Source organism: Ascaphus truei, chromosome 21 (assembly GCF_040206685.1).
Source record: "Ascaphus truei isolate aAscTru1 chromosome 21, aAscTru1.hap1, whole genome shotgun sequence".
Classification (NCBI taxonomy): Eukaryota; Metazoa; Chordata; class Amphibia; order Anura; family Ascaphidae; genus Ascaphus; species Ascaphus truei.
In genome coordinates, this window is record NC_134503.1 from 28,324,884 (window position 1) to 28,347,440 (window position 22,557).

Below are 22,557 nucleotides of genomic sequence, written 5' to 3' on the forward strand. Positions count from 1 at the left end.
CTGTGAGTGCAGGAGACGCTGTGTATGTATAATACAGCCTGTGAGTGCAGGAGACACTGTGTGTGTATAATACAGCCTGTGAGTGCAGGAGACGCTGTGTATGTATAATACAGCCTGTGCATGCAGGAGACGCTGTGTATGTATAATACAGCCTGTGAGTGCAGGAGACGCTGTGTGTATAATACAGCCTGTGAGTGCAGGAGACGCTGTGTGTGTATAATACAGCCTGTGAGTGCAGGAGACGCTGTGTGTGTATAATACAGCCTGTGCATGCAGGAGACGGGCCGTGTGTGTATAATACAGCCTGTGAGTGCAGGAGACGCTGTGTGTATAATACAGCCTGTGGGTGCAGGAGACGCTGTGTGTGTATAATACAGCCTGTGAGTGCAGGAGACGATGTGTGTGTATAATACAGCCTGTGCATGCAGGAGACGGGCCGTGTGTGTATAATACAGCCTGTGAGTGCAGGAGACGCTGTGTGTGTATAATACAGCCTGTGAGTGCAGGAGACGCTGTGTGTGATAATACAGCCTGTGCATGCAGGAGACGCTGTGTGTGTATAATACAGCCTGTGAGTGCAGGAAACGCTGTGTGTGTATAATACAGCCTGTGCATGCAGGCGACACTGTGTGTGTATAATACAGGCTGTGCATGCAGGAGACGCTGTGTATGTATAATACAGCCTGTGCATGCAGGAGACGGGCCGTGTGTGTATAATACAGCCTGTGAGTGCAGGAGACGCTGTGTATGTATAATACAGCCTGTGAGTGCAGGAGACGCTGTGTGTGTATAATACAGCCTGTGCATGCAGGAGACGGGCCGTGTGTGTATAATACAGCCTGTGCATGCAGGAGACGGGCCGTGTGTGTATAATACAGCCTGTGCATGCAGGAGATGGGCTGTGTGTGTATAATACAGCCTGTGAGTGCAGGAGACGCTGTGTGTGTATAATACAGCCTGTGAGTGCAGGAGATGCTGTGTGTGTATAATACAGCCTGTGAGTGCAGGAGACGCTGTGTATGTATAATACAGCCTGTGAGTGCAGGAGACGCTGTGTGTATAATACAGCCTGTGCATGCAGGAGACGCTGTGTGTGTATAATACAGCCTGTGAGTGCAGGAGGCGCTGTGTGTGTATAATACAGCCTGTGAGTGCAGGAGACGCTGTGTGTGTATAATACAGCCTGTGCATGCAGGAGACACTGTGTGTGTATAATACAGGCTGTGCATGCAGGAGACGCTGTGTATGTATAATACAGCCTGTGAGTGCAGGAGACACTGTGTGTGTATAATACAGGCTGTGCATGCAGGAGACGCTGTGTATGTATAATACAGCCTGTGCATGCAGGAGACGCTGTGTGTGTATAATACAGGCTGTGAGTGCAGGAGACGCCGTGTGTGTATAATACAGCCTGTGAGTGCAGGAGACGCCGTGTGTGTATAATACAGCCTGTGAGTGCAGGAGACACTGTGTGTGTATAATACAGCCTGTGAGTGCAGGAGACACTGTGTGTGTATAATACAGCCTGTGAGTGCAGGAGACGCTGTGTGTGTATAATACAGCCTGTGAGTGCAGGAGACGCTGTGTATGTATAATACAGCCTGTGAGTGCAGGAGACGCTGTGTGTGTATAATACAGCCTGTGAGTGCAGGAGACGCTGTGTGTGTATAATACAGCCTGTGAGTGCAGGAGACGCTGTGTATGTATAATACAGCCTGTGAGTGCAGGAGACGCTGTGTGTGTATAATACAGCCTGTGAGTGCAGGAGACGCTGTGTGTGTATAATACAGCCTGTGAGTGCAGGAGACGCTGTGTGTATAATACAGCCTGTGCATGCAGGAGACGCTGTGTGTGTATAATACAGTCTGTGAGTGCAGGAGACGCTGTGTGTGTATAATAGAGCCTGTGCATGCAGGAGACGCTGTGTGTGTATAATACAGCCTGTTAGTGCAGGAGACGCTGTGTGTGTATAATAGAGCCTGTGCATGCAGGAGACGCTGTGTGTGTATAATACAGCCTGTGAGTGCAGGAGACGGGCCGTGTGTGTATAATACAGCCTGTGAGTGCAGGAGACGGGCCGTGTGTGTATAATACAGCCTGTGAGTGCAGGAGACGGGCCGTGTGTGTATAATACAGCCTGTGCATGCAGGAGACGGGCCGTGTGTGTATAATACAGCCTGTGCATGCAGGAGACGGGCCGTGTGTGTATAATACAGCCTGTGAGTGCAGGAGACGGGCCGTGTGTGTATAATAGAGCCTGTGCATGCAGGAGACGGGCCGTGTGTGTATAATACAGCCTGTGCATGCAGGAGACGGGCCGTGTGTGTATAATACAGCCTGTGAGTGCAGGAGACGGGCCGTGTGTGTATAATACAGCCTGTGAGTGCAGGAGACGGGCCGTGTGTGTATAATAGAGCCACGTGTGGTCCCTCTCTCCTCGCAGGGTCCGGACAAGGCTCGCTCCCAGCTTATTATCCTGGATCGGGGTTTTGATCCGGGATCGCCGGTGCTGCACGAGTTGACGTTCCAGGCCATGAGCTACGACCTGCTGCCCGTGGAGAATGACGTTTACAAGTGAGTGGGGAGGCGTGGAGGAGGACATGTGGAGTGTCACGTTAACTTGGACACAATTGGTGGGCTTAGGATACGTGGATGAGTCATGTCACATGGCTCTGATTGAGACGCGTCGTGTGGCCGAGTCCGGAATGAGACGTCATGTGGTCGGGCTCTGAGTGAGACACATCACGTGGTCGGGCTCTGAGTGAGACACATCCCGTGGTCGGGCTCTGAGTGAGACACATCCCGTGGTCGGGCTCTGAGTGAGACACATCCCGTGGTTGGGCTCTGAGTGAGACACATCCCGTGGTCGGGCTCAGAGTGAGACACGTGGCTGGGTCCTGAATGAGACACGTCCCACGGTCGGGCTCAGAGCGAGATACGTCCCACGGTCGGGCTGTGAGTGAGACACGTCCCTCAGTCGGGCTGTGAGTGAGACACGTCCCTCAGTCGGGCTCTGAGTGACACATCACGTGGCTGGGTTCTGAATTAGATTTCTCCTCTTAGGTACGAGACTACTGGTATAGGGGATAATCGGGTGAAGGAGGTCCTTCTGGATGAAGACGATGACCTCTGGGTGACATTGCGTCACAAGCACATTGCGGAGGTGTCACAGTACGTACCCCTGCCGTACTGCCCTGCCCCAACTCAATAGATTGCCGGGGGCAGTTGGCAGGTACCCCCTGTCACAAAGGAAAGGTCCCATGTGACTCTGGGTGACGTTCTCTCTCTGTGCTCCTCCCCAGGGAAGTGACGCGCTCTCTGAAGGACTTTTCATCCAGCAAGAGGATGAATACAGGTGACAAGGTGACTGTCTCCAGCCTGGTATCTAGTGTATATAATGTCTGGTAATAACATGTGGCATAGAACAATATAGTCATTTGCTAATGGAGGTGTGACACCAGCACGGCCTGATGTCCCTGAGTGTGTGACACTATCACGACCCGATGTCCATGTGTGTGTGTGACACCAGCAGGGCCTGACGTCCCTGTGTGTGTGACACCAGCACGGCCAGCCTGACGTCCCTGTGTGTGACACCAGCACGGCCAGCCTGACTTCCCTGTGTGTGTGACACCAGCACGGCCGGCCTGACGTCCCTGTGTGTGTGACAACAGCACGGCCTGATGCCCCTGTGTGTGTGTGTGTGACACCAGCACGGCCTGACGCCCCTGTGTGTGTGTGTGACACCAGCACGGCCTGACGTCCCTGTGTGTGTGTATGACACCAGCACGGCCTGACGCCCCTGTGTGTGTGACACAAGCACGGCCTGACGTCCCTGTGTGTGTGACACAAGCACGGCCTGACGTCCCTGTGTGTGTGTGTGACACAAGCACGGCCTGACGTCCCTGTGTGTGTGACACCAGCACGGCCTGACGTCCCTGTGTGTGTGACACCAGCACGGCCTGACATCACTGTGTGTGTGTGTGACACAAGCACGGACTGACGTCTCTGTGTGTGTGACACCAGCACGGCCTGATTTTCCTGTGTGTGTGACACCAGCACGGCCTGATGTCCCTGTGTGCGTGTGTGTGTGTGTGTGACACCAGCACGGCCTGATTTTCCTGTGTGTGTGACACAAGCACAGCCTGACGCCCCTGTGTGTGTGTGTGTGTGTGACACCAGCACGGTCTGACGCCCCTGTGTGTGTGACACCAGCACGGCCTGACGTCCCTGTGTGTGTGTGACACAAGCACGGACTGACGTCCATGTGTGTGTGTGACACCAGCACGGCCTGACAACCATGTGTGTGTGTGTGACACCAGCACGGCCTGACGTCCCTGTGTGTGTGACATCAGCACGGCCTGACGTCCCTGTGTGTGTGACACCAGCACGGCCTGACGTCCCTGTGTGTGTGACACCAGCACGGCCTGACGTCCCTATGTGTGTGACACCAGCACGGCCTGACGTCCCTGTGTGTGTGACACCAGCACGGCCTGACGTCCCTGTGTGTGTGTGACACAAGCACGGACTGACGTCCATGTGTGTGTGTGACACCAGCACGGCCTGACAACCATGTGTGTGTGTGTGACACCAGCACGCCCTGACGTCCCTGTGTGTGTGACACCAGCACGGCCTGACGTCCCTGTGTGTGTGACACCAGCACGGTCTGACGTCCCTGTGTGCGTGTGACACAAGCACGGCCTGACGTCCCTGTGTGCGTGTGACACCAGCACGGCCTGACGTCCCTGTGTGCGTGTGACACAAGCACGGCCTGCCGTCCCTGTGTGCGTGTGACACCAGCACGGCCTGACGTCCCTGTGTGCGTGTGACACAAGCACGGCCTGACGCCCCTGTGTGCGTGTGACACAAGCACGGTCTGACGTCCCTGTGTGCGTGTGACACAAGCACGGCCTGACGTCCCTGTGTGTGTGTGACACAAGCACGGTCTGACGTCCCTGTGTGCGTGTGACACAAGCACGGCCTGACGTCCCTGTGTGCGTGTGACACAAGCACGGCCTGACGCCCCTGTGTGTTTGTGTGACACCAGCACGGCCTGACGTCCCTGTGTGCGTGTGACACCAGCACGGCCTGACGTCCCTGTGTGCGTGTGACACCAGCACGGTCTGACGCCCCTGTGTGTGTGTGTGACACTGATTATGTCCTATCTCAGACAACCATGAGGGACCTGTCCCAGATGCTGAAGAAGATGCCGCAATATCAGAAGGAACTGAGCAAGGTGAGGCCAGTAATTACATGGTACATACAGGTACCTACCTCTGCTGTGCCAGTCAGTACATAGTACCTACCTCTGCTGTGCCAGTCATTACATAGTACCTACCTCTGCTGTGCCAGTCATTACATAGTACCTACCTCTGCTGTGCCAGTCATTACATGGTACCTACCTCTGCTGTGCCAGTCAGTACATAGTACATACAGATACATACCTCTGCTGTGCCAGTCATTACATAGTACATACAGGTACATACCTCTGGTCTGCCAGTCGTTACATGGTACATACAGGTACATACCTCTGGTCTGCCAGTCATTACATGGTACATACAGGTACATACCTCTGCTGTGCCAGTCATTACATGGTACATACAGGTACCTACCTCTGCGGTGCCAGTCATTACATGGTACATACCTCTGCTCTGCCAGTCATTACATGGTACATACAGGTACCTACCTCTGCTGTGCCAGTCATTACATGGTACATACAGGTACCTACCTCTGCTGTGCCAGTCATTCCATGGTACATACAGGTGGTATTGATGTTATTACTTCGTCCCTTGCAGTACTCCACTCACCTGCACCTGGCAGAAGACTGCATGAAACATTACCAAGGGACAGTGGATAAACTTTGTCGTGTGGAGCAGGTGAGGTGCCTGGCACCGGGTCATGTGACCTAGTTGGAAAGTACAAACTAATTGGGCCATGATCCATTCTGTCTGTGTCACTGTGTCACCCTGCGGGGGGAGGGACAGGCTCATAGCTCCCTTCTGTCTGTGTCACTGTGTCACCTGCGGGAGGAGGGACAGACTCATAGCTCCTTTCTGTCTGTGTCACTGGGTCACCCTGCGGGGGGAGGGACAGACTCATAACTCCCTTCTGTCTGTGTCACCCTGCGGGGGGAGGGACAGGCTCATAGCTCCCTTCTGTCTGTGTCACTGTGTCACCCTGCGGGGGAGGGACAGACTCATAGCTCCCTTCTGTCTGTGTCACTGTGTCACCCTGCGGGGGGAGGGACAGACTCATAGCTCCCTTCTGTCTGTGTCACTGTGTCACCCTGCGGGGGGAGGGACAGACTCATAGCTCCCTTCTGTCTGTGTCACTGTGTCACCCTGCGGGGGGAGGGACAGGCTCATAGCTCCCTTCAGTCTGTGTCACTGTGTCACCCTGCGGGGGGGGAGGGACAGACTCATAGCTCCCTTCTGTCTGTGTCACTCTGCGGGGGAGGGACAGACTCATAGCTCCCTTCTGTCTGTGTCACTGTGTCACCCTGCGGGGGGAGGGACAGACTCATAGCTCCCTTCTGTCTGTGTCACTGTGTCACCCTGCGGGGGGAGGGACAGACTCATAGCTCCCTTCTGTCTGTGTCACTGTGTCACCCTGCGGGGGGAGGGACAGATGCAATGCTCCCTTCTGTCTGTGTCACCCTGCGGGGGGAGGGACAGACGCAATGCTCCCTTCTGTCTGTGTCACTGTGTCACCTGCGGGCGGGGAGGGACAGGCTCCATGAACCATACCGTAGTCTCCTTCTGTCTGTTTCACATAAGACTGTGCAGCCTAAGTGGTCCATACTCAACCTCTGACCTTGGCTTTAGGATTTGGCCATGGGCACAGACGCAGAGGGGGAGAAGATTAAAGATCCCATGAGAGCCATTGTACCTATCCTATTGGACGCGAACGTCAGCACGTACGATAAAATCCGTATCATCCTCCTCTACATCTTCCTGAAGAACGGTAAGGGCGGCGAGAACGAGGGAGAAGAGGAGCAGAGGGAAGAGAGAACCAAGAGAGGGAAAGGAGAAGAAATAGAGTGTGATAGAGTAGAGAGGAAGGAGTTAGAGAGGGGCAGAATGGGGCATGGGGGGGGGGGGAGAGAGTGAGAGAATGTAAAAGGTGGAGTTAAAAAGGGCACAATGGAGGGAGAAGAGAGTGAAAAATGAGTTACGGAGAAGAGTCTGGGGGGAACAGAGAAAGATGGAAGCAGACGGATCGTGGAGAAGAGAGAGTGAGAGAAGAGGTATTAAGAGGAGACGGTGGGGGAAAATAAGAAAAAGATGGAACTAAGGAAAGTGTAATAAGAGAGAGGATGAAGTAAATAGAGTGAAGATAATAGCGGTGGAGAGAGAGTGAAGTTGGTAGAGGTACAGTATATAGGAATGAGAGGAAAGATGATAGAGGTGGAGAGGATAGAAAGTGAGGATAACAGAGGTGGAAAGGCGAGAGAGTGACTGGACCCCTCTCTCCTTCAGGGATCACTGAGGAGAATCTGAACAAGCTGATCCAACATGCCCAGATCCCACCTGAGGACAGCGAGATCATCACTAACATGGGCCATCTGGGGGTCCCCATCATCACCGACGTAAGCCTTTTATTGTCTGGCAGTACCTGGACGGGGTGGTATTTATCATGGAGGGGATCTGTGATTAGCTCCTAGTCATCATGGAGAGAAACGGATTGGCTGATCGTTTTCTTAGCATGGCTTCTTGATGGGATAGTTGCACCATGGCTTATCGTCATTCTAATGGGCTCTCTCATTGGTTTCTAGTCAACATAGCTTGACTTCCTGACTGACTGTCGGTCACAACGAATCACTGATTGGCTGACAGCAGTAATAGACAGGGAGTTGCCTTACAGTAAGAACACTGCGAGGTAAAGAGCCAGTAACTAAGTTGTGTAAGAAGTTTCACATTAAGAAAGATGAGCGGTTGGGGAAAATGGTCCTTTATGAGCTTGTTTTCATACGAGACGCGCTCTTATCACACAAGAGCTGGGTTTCACTGTTCCTTCTAACGGAGAACTGAATATCTTGTCGTGTGTTTTGCGTTTAGTCCACTCTGCGTCGCCGGAGCAAACCGGATCGCAAGGAGAGGATCAGCGAGCAGACATATCAGCTGTCCCGGTGGACACCTGTCGTCAAAGACATCATGGAGGTAAGAGAGGAGTGTGGCAGAGAGAAGACCAATTGGAGGTCATATGATACCTATTTGCAGGACTAGAAATTAATATTTGTCCTGACCCAGATGTATTATAATCGCAGTATTCATTTTTTCATTTAATAATGTATCCCGTTTTATTCTCTCCCTCTCATGTTTTCCGCCTCTCTTCTCCTGTCCCTCCCTTGTTTATTCTATAACCATCTGATCACCTCCTTTTTTTTTTTACCCCTTTCCATCTATCCCCCTCTTTCTCTCTCCCTTCTCCCCTCCCCTCTTTCTCACTCTCCTTTTCTCTCCCTTGCTATATCACTTCTGGCCCTCTCTCTCTCTCTCTCTCTGTCTCTCTCTCTCATCTTCCCTTTTTACACCGTCTTCTACCTCGTTCTCTCTTTCCCTCTTTCTATTATACCTACTTCTACTCCCTCTCTCCCCCTTTCTCTCTCCCTTCTTCCTTTTTACTCCTTCCCTCCCCCTCTCTGACTCTTCCCATATTCTTTCCTCTCCCTCCTTCTCTCCTTTCCTATTCTGTCCTCTCTCTCGCCACCATTTCTCTGATCTTCTCTCTCTCTTCATATTTCTTCCACCATTACAGGACACGATTGAGGACAAGCTGGATACAAAACATTATCCCTACATATCCACCCGCTCCTCAGCCTCTTTCAGTACCACGGCTGTGAGGTTAGTATCCCAAGAACCCTCTTATACAGCTATAATCTAATAAAGGGGTGTTCTTAGAACAGGGGCCACTGTACAGGAAATATACTTTTTGTTTATAAGAAGGGTATTCTCATATCATATGTTCTTCCAATAGGAATGGGATATGGTATATTGAAGAGATTAAGGGGTGTTCTTATCGGTTGTGTTAAAACAGGGATTTCTGTGGCATATTATTGGGGTGATTTGGGGATGTTATATTGTGCGCTATTATATTGGATGTGTGAAATGTGAGAGGTCAGGTGATGTTGTCATTGGGACTGTGTTTATATAGGGAGTGTGATGTTATAATTGAGTTGTGTTGTAACTGGTCTTCTATCAGTAGGATTTTAGCTGGTATTATAATGGGCAGTGTTCGACAAATCCATTCACCTACAGGCCCGTGGCGACTGGATTTGACCCCGTGGCGACCTCCTCATGGCCGCCCAAGCATGGCGGGATTGGGGGCGGGACTAGGTGGCGAGTAGATTTTTTGGTTCGGCGAGTAGATTTTTGGGTGATTTGTCAACCACTGATAATGGGGTTGTTGATATAACAGGGTTCCTGTGAGGTAGTGGGGCTGTGAAGAGATGAAGCCATGTTATAACCATTTTTGTTTCCCTTTCGGATGTAGGAGAGGTTAGCCTAAGGCTAAGGTCCCAGTGCCTCCGTTGCACGCGCGCCCGCGAGGCTGGCGGCGCGTGCAGCCGATTCCCCGGTCTGCAGTGAGCTGCAGGAAGAGAGACCGGGGGGCGTGGCGGGGGGAGTGACGGGGGCGCGGCCATGACGTCACCTGGCAGGTTCGCCCTCATTGGCTGAAACGCCGGGGGGCGTGGCCTAGCGCTCCATCGCGAGTCCTGCTCTCAATTCTATTGAGAGCAGGAGAAACTCTCGCCCCAGCGCTGCGGCCCCCCCGCCATAGAGGGGAGGGCTCTCGTCCCTGCAACGTCCGCCACAGCGGGCGCTGCAGTAGCATGCAGAACCAAAGCCTACGGGTGGGGAGTGTTGTTATAGCAGGGTCTTACTCATTAGGAGGTTGTGAAGGAGGTCACCTGATAGGGGGTTGTGTTATAACAGGGTTTCCCCAATTGGGAGATTGGGTGATTTTATTAGTGGGGGTCAGTCCTGTAATACAGTTACAGGGTTTGTGATGTTATTAGTGGGGTGTTGTTATAAAAGGGGTTGTGATGTTATTAGTGGGGTGTTATAAAAGGGGCTTGTGATGTTATTAGTGGGGTGTTATAAAAGGGTTTGTAATGTTATTAGTGGGGTGTTATAAAAGGGTTTGTGATGTTATTAGTGGGGTGTTGTTATAAAAGGGGTTGTGATGTTATTAGTGGGGTGTTATAAAAGGGGTTGTGATGTTATTAGTGGGGTGTTATAAAAGGGGTTGTGATGTTATTAGTGGGGTGTTATAAAAGGGATTGTGATGTTATTAGTGGGGTGTTATAAAAGGGGTTGTGATGTTATTAGTGGGGTGTTATAAAAGGGGTTGTGATGTTATTAGTGGGGTGTTGTTATAAAAGGGGTTGTGATGTTATTAGTGGGGTGTTGTTATAAAAGGGGTTGTGATGTTATTAGTGGGGTGTTGTTATAAAAGGGGTTGTGATGTTATTAGTGGGGTGTTGTTATAAAAGGGGTTGTGATGTTATTAGTGGGGTGTTGTTATACAAGGGTTTGTGATGTTATTAGTGGGGTGTTATAAAAGGGGATGTGATGTTATTATTGGGGTGTTGTTATACAAGGGTTTGTGATGTTGTAATTGGGGTGTTATAAAAGGGTGTGTGATGTTATTAGTGGGGTCTTGTTATAACAAGGTATATGATCTTATAATGGGGGTGTTGTTATAACAGGGTATATGATGTTATAATGGGGGTGTTGTTATAAGAGGGGTGCGTTTCTGACCCCTCATGTTATCCTCTCAGTGCTCGCTACGGACACTGGCACAAGAATAAGGCCCCGGGGGAATACCGCGCCGGGCCCCGCCTCATTATCTTCATCCTGGGCGGGGTGGCGCTCAGCGAGATGCGCTGTGCGTACGAAGTGTCCCAGGCCAGCGGGAAGTGGGAGGTCCTGATAGGTAAGTGACAGAGACCCCACCGCGCCTGGATAATGTACTGGGATCCGTTACTGGGATGGAGGGAGACCCTCTAACTGTGCACATGTATGTGTGTGTGTGTCACTGTGCACATGTATGTGTGTGTGTGGCACTGTGCACATGTATGTGTGTGTGTCACTGTGTACATGAATGTGTGTGTGTCACTGTGCACATGAATGTGTGTGTGGCACTGTGCACATGTATGTGTGTGTGTGTCACTGTGCATATGCATGTGTGTGTGTCACTGTGTACATGAATGTGTGTGTGTCACTGTGTACATGAATGTGTGTGTGTCACTGTGTACATGAATGTGTGTGTGTGTCACTGTGCACATGTATGTGTGTGTGTGTGTCACTGTGCACATGTATGTGTGTGTGTGTCACTGTGCACATGTATGTGTGTGTGTGTCACTGTGCACATGTATGTGTGTGTCACTGTGTACATGAATGTGTGTGTGTCACTGTGTACATGAATGTGTGTGTGTGTCACTGTGTACATGAATGTGTGTGTGCATGTGGCACTGTGTACATCTATGCGTGTGTGTGTGGCACTGTGTACATGTATGTGTTGTGTGTGTGTGGCACTATGTGTGTGTGTGTGTGTGTGTGTGTGTGTGTGTGTGTGTGTGTGGCACTGTGTACAGTACATGTATGCGTGTGTGTGTGTAACTGTGTACATGTATGTGTGTGCAAATAGTCCAAAGAGGAAAGTGGTGCTCATAGAATACACATAAACATAAAAAAAAGTATTGTAAATATCAGAACAAGAATAGGAAGTCTCCCATTATAGGATCAGAGACTGGTAAATGTATAGCAGTGGCTAAACAAAAAAGAGAGACGATAGCGCCTACCTGGTTCCTTCAATTGTAGAGGAACACAGCAGCCAGGAACAAAATGGCATCATATATTTCTCCCAAACACTTTGGTAATCCACATGGCTCTTTTGGATATATTGTAAAACATCAAACACTCATTTGCTGTGGCGGGTAGAGAGGTTTTGTAGAAATGTTCATCCAACCAACCACCCAACCAACCAACCACCCAACCAACCAACCAGGGGTAAATCCCCCAGTGTCCGGATCCGCAAATCGGTGATAGTAGCAAAGACTGGAGAGAGGGAGCAGTGCCCCACAAAGTCAATAAAGCGGGGAGAGGGAGCGGCGCCCCATAGGTCAATAAAGAGGAGAGGTGGTGACTAACACAAAAAATAGGACCACCTATGCGTTTCGCGCCATTAAGCGCTTTATCAAAGTGCAGATGTATTTGTGTGTGTCACTGGTTACATGTATGCACGTGTCACTGTGTACATGTAGGCGTGTGTGTCACTGTATGCATGTGTGTATAATTGTATGTATGTACAGTATGTTTCAATGTGTATGTATGTGTCACTATATGTATGTGTATATTATTGTGTGTATGTATGTATCACTGTGTATGTGTGTATAATTGTGTATGTATGTATAATTGTATGTATGTACAGTATGTTTCAATGTGTATGTATGTATGTGTCACTGTGCATGTATGTGTGTCACTGTGTGTATGTATATGTGTGTCACTGTGTGTATGTATATGTGTATCATTGTATATATATGTGTGTATGTATTTTGGCTGGACAGCCTCGCGGCAGGGTCAGTAAGACTCTTAGTGGTTTAAGCTGCAACTGCAGTAATTCTCTACAATGACAACTAAACATAAGGCACACCGTCCCTTTAAGAAAACCAAACCATCAAATAAAACCTTACTCCCCTTTGGGTGACTGACTACACAACAGGCCCCTCTCTAACTGGCTGGCGAGCTAAGCCAGTTACCAGCCCCAAAACACATTCATGTTAAGAGATATAATAGAAATGACAATATCAAAGTCCTTATCTGTTATTGTGGGAACTCGGTACCAGGAGAGTCCAGGAAATCCATCTGGACACAGTAATCTGGACAGGACAGCTCTGCCCCCTCAGTAGTCTATGGAACACCGGTTCCTTGTAGTCAAACCCCACATCCAGCAGGCTTGTTCAGTTTCATGGAGAATTGTCCTGAGTGTGCATCCCAGGCAGTCCCAGCAGGCCCTGCGTCCAGGTTGGGGAGAAGTATCTCTACCCTCCTGGGGAAAAACAAGAGCCCTTTGTGGCAGCTTCCTTCCTGCCTTTAAAGCCCTGTTCATTCAGGTCTGCTTAATTAGCTCTACCTGCATCTAGCCTCTCCAGGGGCAGTTAACTGCCTGCATGCTGGAACATACACTCTGCAAGCTCTTTCCAACCTGCGCAGACTGACTCCGTCACAGTATGTATGTCACTGTGTGCTATGTGTGTATTGTTGTATGTGCTTATACATGTGTACATATGTCACTGTTTGTGTATATGTGTGTGGGAGTGTGTATGTTTGTCGGTGTTCTTTTTGTGCTGTTTTTGACCTTTTTTGGGAGTGAGAGTCTTTTTTTGATATCAGTTTAGTTAGTGGTTGTCTTAATAATTTTTTTGGTTGTTTTTTCAGTTTTGTCTGAATCTGTCTTTTTTTAATTTATTTGTGTGTGTTTAATAAATTCTTTTGATATTTTTTCTTTGACCAGAGAGCTTATTGTAGGTTTTTCGTTCTTCTGTGTTTCTATATATTTTTCCCTCACAGCAGCGCCACCAGTCTTATTTTGGCTTTATATAAAAAGGTGGTTTTGGTTAATTTAACTTAATAGTGATTTTTTGATGCGGTTATCTGTGTGTTTAAATGTGTGTGTAGGTATATCTGTGTGTGGGTATATCTGTGTGTGTGTGGGGGGGGTATATCTGCATGTGTGTGTGTGGGTATATCTGTGTGTGGGTATATCTGTGTGTGGGTATATCTGTGTGTGTGTGTGGGTATATCTGTGTGCGTGTGTGGGTATATCTGTGTGTGTGTGGGGGGGTATATCTGTATGTGTGTGTGTGGGTATATCTGTGTGTGGGTATATCTGTGTGTGGGTGTGGGTATATCTGTGTGTGTGTGGGGGGGGTATATCTGTATGTGTGTGTGTGCGTATATCTGTGTGTGGGTATATCTGTGTGTGGGTATATCTATGTGTGGGTATATCTGTGTGTGGGTGTGGGTATATCTGTGTGTTTGTGTGGGTATATCTGTGTGTGTGGGGGGGGTATATCTGTGGGTGTGTGTGTGGGTATATCTGTGTGTGGGTGTATCTGTGTGTGTGGGTGTATCTGTGTGTGTGGGTATATCTGTGTGTGGGGGTATATCTGTGTGTGGGTGTGTGTGTGTGTGTGTGTGTGTGTGTGTGTGTGTGTGTGTGTGTGTGTGTGTGTGTGTGTGTGTGTGTGTGTGTGTATATCTGTGTGTGGGGGGGATATGTGTGTGTGTGTGGGTATATCTGTGTGTGGGTATATCTGTGTGTGGGTATATCTGTACGTGTGTTATGTGTGGGTGGGTGTATATCTGTACGTGTGCATATATATTACACAGCTTGTGTTTGTCTCTTTGTTATGTCTCTGTCTCTGTGCCTCTCCTCTGTCTGTTTTTCCTGCCTCCTGTCTGTCTGTCTGTTTTTCCTGCCTCCTGTCTGCCTCCCATCTGTCTGTCTCTCTGTGCCTCCCGTCTCTCTGTCTGTCTCTCTGTGCCTCCTGTCTGCCTCCCATCTGTCTGTCTCTCTGTGCCTCCCGTCTCTCTGTCTGTCTCTCTGTGCCTCCTGTCTGCCTCCCATCTGTCTGTCTCTCTGTGCCTCCCGTCTCTCTGTCTGTCTCTGCCTCCAGTCTGTCTGTCTCTCTGTGCCTCTTGTATGTCTGCCTCTCTCTGCCTCCAGTCTGTCTGTCTCTGTGCCTCCGCTCTCTCTTGCTCCCGTCTGTCTCTCTCCTCTTTTTGCCACTCTCCCTTGTCTCTCCCCTCCTTCCTCCATCTATTTTTTGCTTCTCTCCATCTCCTCCCTATATCCTTCCCCTCTCTGTCCCCCACTCTTTCCTTTCTCCCCCTCTCCTCCCTGTATCCCTCAGTCTCTCCTCACCCTCCCATCACCCCCTCTCCTCCCTGTATCCCTCCGTCTCTCCTCACCCTCCCCTCTCTCCTCCCTGTATCCCTCACACCTCACTCTCCCATCTCCCCCTCTCCTCCCTGTATCCCTCAGTCTCTCCTCACCCTCCCATCTCCCCCTCTCCTCCCTGTATCCCTCAGTCTCTCCTCACCCTCCCCTCTCTCCTCCCTGTACCCCTCTCTCACACCTCACTCTCCCATCTCCCCCTCTCCTCCCTGTATCCCTCTCTCTGTCCTCACCCTCCTCTCTCTCACCTCTCCTCCCTGTATACATCTCTCTCTCCTCACCCTCCCCTCTCCCCCTCTCCTCACTGTATCCCTCTCTCTCCTCACCCTCCAATCTTCTCCTCCCTGTATCCCTCTCTCTCACACCTCTCCCCCTTCCCCTTCTCCTCCTATATTTCTCTTTGTTCACTCTCCCCTATGTCCCCACCCTTTCCTTTCTCCTCCTCTCTGTATCACTCCCCCCACTCTCTCTCCCCATCTTCTCCCTGTATTACTCTCCCCCTCTCCTCTCTGTATCACTCCCCCCACTCTCTCTCCCCATCTTCTCCCTGTATTACTCTCCCCCTCTCCTCTCTGTATCACTCCCCCCACTCTCTCTCCCCATCTTCTCCCTGTATTACTCTCCCCCTCGCCTCCCTGTATCACTCTCCTCCACTCTGAGTATGTGTGAGTATCTGTGTGTGTGTGTGTGTGTGTGTGTGTGTGTGTGTGTGTGTGTATCTATATATGTGTGTGTGTGTGTGTGTGTGTGTGTGTGTGTATCTATATATGTGTGTGTGTGTGTGTATCTATGTGTGTGTGTGTGTGTGTGTGTATCTATGTGTGTGTGTGTGTGTGTGTGTATCTATGTGTGTGTGTGTGTATCTATATGTGTGTGTGTGTATCTATATATGTGTGTGTATCTATATGTGTGTGTGTGTGTGTGTGTGTGTGTGTATCTATATGTGTGTGTGTGTGTGTGTCTATATGTGTGTGTGTGTGTGTGTGTGTGTGTGTGTGTGTGTATCTATATATATGTGTGTGTCTGTCTGTGTGTGTGTGTGTGTGTGTGTGTGTGTGTACATGTGCATATATATTACACAGCTTGTGTTTGTCTCTTGGTTATGTTTCTGTCTCTGTGCCTCCTGTCTGTCTCTTCCTGCCTCCTGTCTGTCTCTCTGTGCCTCTCGTCTGTCTGTCTTTCTCTGCCTCCAGTCTTTCTCTCTCTGCCTCCTGTCTGTCTCTCTCTGCCTCCTGCCTGTCTCTCTCTGCCTCCTGTCTGTCTCTCTGTGCCTCCTGCCTGTCTCTCTCTGCCTCCTGTCTGTCTCTCTGTGCCTCCTGTCTGTCTCTCTGTGCCTCCTGCCTGTCTCTCTCTGCCTCCTGCCTGTCTCTCTCTGCCTCCTGTCTGTCTCTCTCTGCCTCCTGCCTGTCTCTCTCTGCCTCCTTTCTGTCTCTCTCTGCCTCCTGCCTGTGTGTCTGTGCCTCCTGTGTCTCTCTCTGTGCCTCCTGTGTGTCTCTCTGTGCCTCCTGTGTGTCTCTCTGTGCCTCCTGTGTGTCTCTCTCTGTGCCTCCTGTGTGTCTCTCTCTGTGCCTCCTGTGTGTCTCTCTGCTTACTGTCTGTCTCTCTCTTGCTTCCCGCCACCTCTTTTTGTCTCTCCCCTCCCTTCTCCATCTTTTTTTTGCTTCTCTCCTCCCTCTATGTCCCCCACTCTCTTTCTTTTCTCCCCCTCTCCTCCCTGTATCTCTCTCTCCTCACCCTCCCCTCTTCTCCCTGCACTCTGTCCCCCTCTCCTCCCTGTATCCCTCTCTTCGTTCACTCTCCTCTCCACTCACAGCTCTCTATTCTCTCACCCCCTTTATCACTCTACCCTGTTATCAATCTCCCCCACTTTCTCGCCCCCTCTCTCCCCCCTGTATCCCTCTCTCCTCCCTGTATCACTCTCCCACTCTCTCTCCCCCTCTCTTGCCTGTTTCCCTCTCTCCTCCCTGTATCATTCTCCCACTCTCTCTCCCCCTCTACTCCCTGTATCACTCTCCCACTCTCTCTCCCCCTCTCCTCCCTGTATCACTCCCCCCCCTCTTCCACGTATTCCTCTCTCCCTCTTCTCCCTTTATCCCCCTTTCTCACCTCCCTGTATCACTCCCCCCCACTCTCTCCCCTCCCTGTATCCCCCTTTCTCTCCTCCCTGTATCCCCCTCTCTCCTCCCAGTATCACTATCCCCCACTCTCTCTCCCCCTCTCCTCCCTGTATCACTCTCTCTCTCCTCCCTGTATCACTATCCCCCACTCTCTCCTCTCACCCCTCTCCTCCCTGTATCACTATCACCCACTCTCTCCCCATCTCCTCCCTGTATCACTCTCTCCCCATCTCCTCCCTGTATCACTCTCTCCCCATCTCCTCCCTGTATCACTCTCTCCCCATCTCCTCCCTGTATCACTCTCTCCCCATCTCCTCCCTGTATCATTCTCTCCCCATCTCCTCCCTGTATCACTCTGTCCCCATCTCCTCCCTGTATCATTCTCTCCCCATCTCCTCCCTGTATCACTCTCTCCCCATCTCCTCCCTGTATCACTCTCTCCACATCTCCTCCCTGTATCATTCTCTCCCCATCTCCTCCCTGTATCACTCTCTCCCCATCTCCTCCCTGTATCACTCTCTCCCCATCTCCTCCCAGTATAACTCTCCCCCACTCTCTCCTCTCACCCCTCTCCTCCCTGTATCACTCTCCCCCACTCTTTCCCCTCACCCCCTCTCCTCCTTGTATCAGTCTCCCCCACACTCCTCCCTGTTTCACTCTCCCCCCTCTCCTCTCACTCACTATCCCCCACTCTCTCCTCTCCCCCCCCTCTCCTCCCTGTATTACTCCCCCCTCACCCCCTGTATCCCTCTCCCCCACTCTCTCTCCCCTCCCTCTCCCAGTATCACTCTCCCCCTCACTCCCTCTCCTCCCTGTATCCCACTCCCCCACTCTCTCTCCCCTCCCTCTCCTGGTATCACTCTCCCCCTCACTCCCTCTCCTCCCTGTATCACTATCCCCCACTCTCTCTCCCCTCCCTCTCCCGGTATCACTCTCCCCCACACTCCTCCCTGTATCACTATCCCCCACTCTGTCCTCTTCCCCCCCCTCTCCTCCCTGTATCCCTATCCTCTCTGTATCACTCCCCCCTCACCCCTGTAGCCCTCTCCCCTCCCTCTCCTGGTATCACCCTCCCCCACACTCCTCCCTGTATCACTCAACCCCCCCCTCTCCTCTCGCCCCATCTCTTCCCTGTATCCCTCTCCTCACTGTATCACTCCCCCCTAACCCCCTGTATCCCTCTCCTCTCCCTGTATCACTCTCCCCCACACTCCTCTCTGTATCACTCTCCCCCCTCTCCTCTCACTCCCCCCTGTATCACTATCCCACACTCTCTCCTCTCCCCCCCCCCCTCACCCCCTGTATCCCTCTCCCGGTATCATCCTCCCTGTATCACTCTCCCCCCCCCCCTCTCCTCCCTGTATCACTCTCCCCCACTTTCTCCTCCCCCCCCACTCTCTCCTCCCTGTATCCCCCCCTCTCTCCTCCCTGTATCCCTCTCCCCCCCTCCCCTCCCTGTCTGTGTGGTCTTGGCCCTGCTCCCCCTGTGTTAGGTCTATGTCAGACCCCTCTCCTCCCTTTATCCCCCCCCTCTCCCCCCTGTATCCCTCTCCCCCCCTCCCCTCCCTGTCTGTGTGGTCTTGGCCCCGCTCCCCCTGTGTTAGGTCTATGTCAGACCCCTCTCCCCCCTGTATCCCCCCCCTCTCCTCCCTGTATCCCCCCCCTCTCCTTCCTGTATCCCCCCCCCCCTGTCTGTGTGGTCTTGGCCCTGCTCCCCCTGTGTTAGGTCTCTGTCAGACCCCTCTCCCCCCTGTACCCCCCCCTCTCCCCCTGTATCCCTCTCCCCCCCCTGTCTGTGTGGTCTTAGCCCCGCTCCCCCTGTGTTAGGTCTATGTCAGACCCCTCCCCCCCCCTGTCTGTGTGGTCTTGGCCCCGCTCCCCCTGTGTTAGGTCTATGTCAGACCCCTCTCTCCCCCCTGTATCCCCCCCCTCTCCCCCTGTATCCCCCTCCCCCCCTGTCTGTGTGGTCTTGGCCCCGCTCCCCCTGTGTTAGGTCTATGTCAGACCCCTCTCTCCCCCCTGTATCCCCCCCTCTCCCCCCTGTATCCCCCTCCCCCCCCTGTCTGTGTGGTCTTGGCCCCGCTCCCCCTGTGTTAGGTCTATGTCAGACCTCTCTCCCCCCCCTCTCCCCCCTGTATCCCTCTCCCCCCCCCCTGTCTGTGTGGTCTTGGCCCCGCTCCCCCTGTGTTAGGTCTATGTCAGACCCCTCTCTTCTCTCACAGGTTCCACACACATTCTAACACCCATCAAATTTCTCGGAGACCTGAGACACCCAGACTTCAGAGACAACAGTCGGGTGTCATTTGAAGATCAGGCTCCCATCATGGAGTGACAAAAGTAAAGAGAAACTTGAATACCCCAAGAAATCCCCCCCGTGGGTTTCTCTGCCCCCCACTCACCCTCAGCTCAGACATCACAACCCAGTTCTCCTGTTTCTTTCCGATGAGAAATGCTTGCTGGTTTTTACTTTCTGTTGGAGAAGTCATTATGAGAACAGTTGAAAATGTGTCCGATCACCTACTGTCCCCCCCACCCCCCATCCTACCTACCTTACTCCCTCTCCATCTGGGGCTATACAGGCATTTATTTGAGGAGTTATAGGGAGAGGTTATAGGAGCAGTTAGGGGAGGAGTTATAGGAGCAGTTAGGGGAGGAGTTATAGGAGCAGTTAGGGAAGGGGTAGCTAACTCCAGACTGATCCACTAATTGAGCTACTTGTGCTGAAGCACGGATATACTGAACCTGACCTATTTATAGCACTTGAGGACTGGAGTTATAGGAGCAGTTAGGGGAGGAGTTATAGGAGCAGTTAGGGGAGGAGTTATAGGAGCAGTTAGGGGTGGAGCTATAGGAGCAGTTAGGGGAGGAGTTATAGGAGCAGTTAGGGGAGGAGTTATAGGAGCAGTTAGGGGAGGAGTTATAGGAGCAGTTGGGGGAGGAGTTATAGGAGCAGTTAGGGGATTGGCTGCTCTGCACAGTATTATAATAGGATGTAGCACAGTTTGCGTCTGTAACTGCCGCTGTTCCCCTCTCTCTCTGCGCCAGGTCTGAGGCGGCGATAACCTCTGTGCCGGAGAGATCAGGGGGGGCGCAAGATATTTCTGGGGAGGCGCAGCGGTTGCTGAGGCCCTGCGCGCTCCCCCGGCATTTTATTTAAATGTTGTGGGGAAGAGCGTGGGGCCTCTGTAAGCGCCATGCCCCCCCCCCCAGGAATGTTAAGCCCCCCATTTTCCGCCACCCTGCTCTAGAGCAGGGGGGCGCAAACTTTTTTCCCTGCACCCCCCTACCGGTCGGTCCCCTCACTCCCGCGCCCCCACTAACCCCCACTCACCTGCGCTCCGGCGTCATGACGTCACGTTGCCATAGCAACGTGACGTCACATGACCTCCGCCGCGTTGCCATGGCGACGCAGGAAGGAAGCCACGGGAGCCTAGATAATTAAAGGTTTACAGAGGCCCTGCAACTCCCCCGGCACTTAATTTAAGTGCCTTCGGGAAGCGCGCGGGGCCTCTGTAATCCCCGCGCCCCCCCGCAGGCAGTCTCGCGCCCCCCTGTTTGCGCACCGCTGCTCTAGAGCACAGATGCTGTTAACATTCTGCAGGTATCCTCTAGAATAGAGGTGTGCAATCTTTCCCCCCTGCGCCCCCCTGTCTGCACTCCCGTACCCCTGCTCGCGCTCCCCTCCTTACCATGTCTCCGGCGCGGGGTCATGTGACGTCACGCTGCCATGGCGACGTCGCCGGAGACAAGGTAAATGAAGTTGCAGAGGCCTCACGCGATCCCCCGGCATTTCATTTAAATGCATTGGGGAAGAGCGCGGGGCCTCTGCAACCTCCGCGCTCCCCCTGAAACATCTCGCGCCCCCTGCTCTAGAACACAGATATTGTTCACATTCTGCACGTGTACTCTAGAACACAGCTATTGCTAACATCATTCTGCAGGTGTCATCTAGAACCGGGGTGCGCAAAGTTTCCCTTATGCGCCACCCCCCACTCCCCTCACGGCTCCGGCGTCAAATGACATTGCGGGGTCATGTGACGTCACGTGACCCCGGTTCCCACGGTGACGCCTCGCTGGAACTCACGGTAAGTTACATTTTCAGAGGCCTCGCGCGATCCCCGGCATTTATTTTAACTGCATTCGGGGAAGGGCGAGGCCTCTATAACAGCTGCGCCTCCCCCCAGAAGATCTCGTGCCCCCCACTTTGTGCACCCCGATCTAGAATGCAGATATTGCTCACGTTCTGTAGATGTTCTCTAGATTAGAATATAGATATTGTCCATGTTCTGCAGGTGTACTCTAGAGCACAGATATTGTCCATGTTCTGCAGGTGTACTCTAGAGCACAGATATTGTCCATGTTCTGCAGGTATACTCTAAAGCACGGATATTGTCCATGTTCTGCAGGTGTACTCTAGAGCACAGATATTGTCCATGTTCTGCAGGTGCAATCTAGAGCACAGATATTGTCCATGTTCTGCAGGTGCACTCTAGAGCACAGATATTGTCCATGTTCTGCAGGTGCACTCTAGAGCACAGATATTGTCCATGTTCTGCAGGTGCACTCTAGAGCACATATATTGTCCATGTTCTGCAGGTGCACTCTAGAGCACATATATTGTCCATGTTCTGCAGGTGCACTCTAGAGCACAGATATTGTCCATGTTCTGCAGGTGCACTCTAGAGCACAGATATTGTCCATGTTCTGCAGGTGAACTCTAGAGCACAGATATTGTCCATGTTCTGCAGGTGAACTCTAGAGCACAGATATTGTCCATGTTCTGCAGGTGCACTCTAGAGCACAGATATTGTCCATGTTCTGCAGGTGCACTCTAGAGCACAGATGTTGTCCATGTTCTGCAGGTGCACTCTAGAGCACAGATATTGTCCATGTTCTGCAGGTGTACTCTAGACCTAGAGCACAGATATTGTCCATGTTCTGCAGGTGCACTCTAGAGCACAGATATTGTCCATGTTCTGCAGGTGCACTCTAGAGCACAGATATTGTCCATGTTCTGCAGGTGCACTCTAGAGCACACATATTGTCCATGTTCTGCAGGTGCACTCTAGAGCACAGATATTGTCCATGTTCTGCAGGTGAACTCTAGAGCACAGATATTGTCCATGTTCTGCAGGTGAACTCTAGAGCACAGATATTGTCCATGTTCTGCAGGTGAACTCTAGAGCACAGATATTGTCCATGTTCTGCAGGTGCACTCTAGAGCACAGATATTGTCCATGTTCTGCAGGTGCACTCTAGAGCACAGATGTTGTCCATGTTCTGCAGGTGCACTCTAGAGCACAGATATTGTCCATGTTCTGCAGGTGCACTTTAGAGCACAGATATTGTCCATGTTCTGCAGGTGCACTCTAGAGCACACATATTGTCCATGTTCTGCAGGTGTACTCTAGAGCACACATATTGTCCATGTTCTGCAGGTGCACTCTAGAGCACACATATTGTCCATGTTCTGCAGGTG

The 22,557-nt window shown here is 51.7% G+C and overlaps 1 protein-coding gene and 1 long non-coding RNA gene across 3 annotated transcripts in view; one reads left to right on the top strand and one right to left on the bottom strand.

Moving 5' to 3' along the window:
* LOC142472353 (syntaxin-binding protein 1) overlaps window positions 1–22,557 on the top strand; it is an 89,502-nt gene that overhangs the window by 60,948 nt on the left and 5,997 nt on the right. Inside the window, exons 9-19 of one of the 2 annotated variants that reach the window (XM_075579418.1) lie at window positions 2,444–2,574; window positions 3,064–3,171; window positions 3,303–3,363; window positions 5,168–5,233; window positions 5,793–5,873; window positions 6,822–6,960; window positions 7,476–7,585; window positions 8,055–8,156; window positions 8,755–8,840; window positions 10,781–10,935; window positions 19,301–19,415. In XM_075579418.1, coding sequence (XP_075435533.1) covers window positions 2,444–2,574; window positions 3,064–3,171; window positions 3,303–3,363; window positions 5,168–5,233; window positions 5,793–5,873; window positions 6,822–6,960; window positions 7,476–7,585; window positions 8,055–8,156; window positions 8,755–8,840; window positions 10,781–10,935; window positions 19,301–19,410 — 1,149 coding nt within the window. In that variant the 3' untranslated portion in view covers window positions 19,411–19,415. The remainder of the gene's footprint in view (window positions 1–2,443; window positions 2,575–3,063; window positions 3,172–3,302; window positions 3,364–5,167; window positions 5,234–5,792; window positions 5,874–6,821; window positions 6,961–7,475; window positions 7,586–8,054; window positions 8,157–8,754; window positions 8,841–10,780; window positions 10,936–19,300; window positions 19,416–22,557) is intronic. The other variant, XM_075579419.1, reaches the window with a different exon arrangement.
* LOC142472354 (uncharacterized) lies at window positions 11,860–20,155 on the bottom strand. Its single transcript, XR_012789663.1, has 3 exons — window positions 19,628–20,155; window positions 19,478–19,548; window positions 11,860–13,050 (listed from the first exon to the last, which is right to left on the bottom strand). It is a non-coding gene; the product is annotated as an uncharacterized LOC142472354 (long non-coding RNA).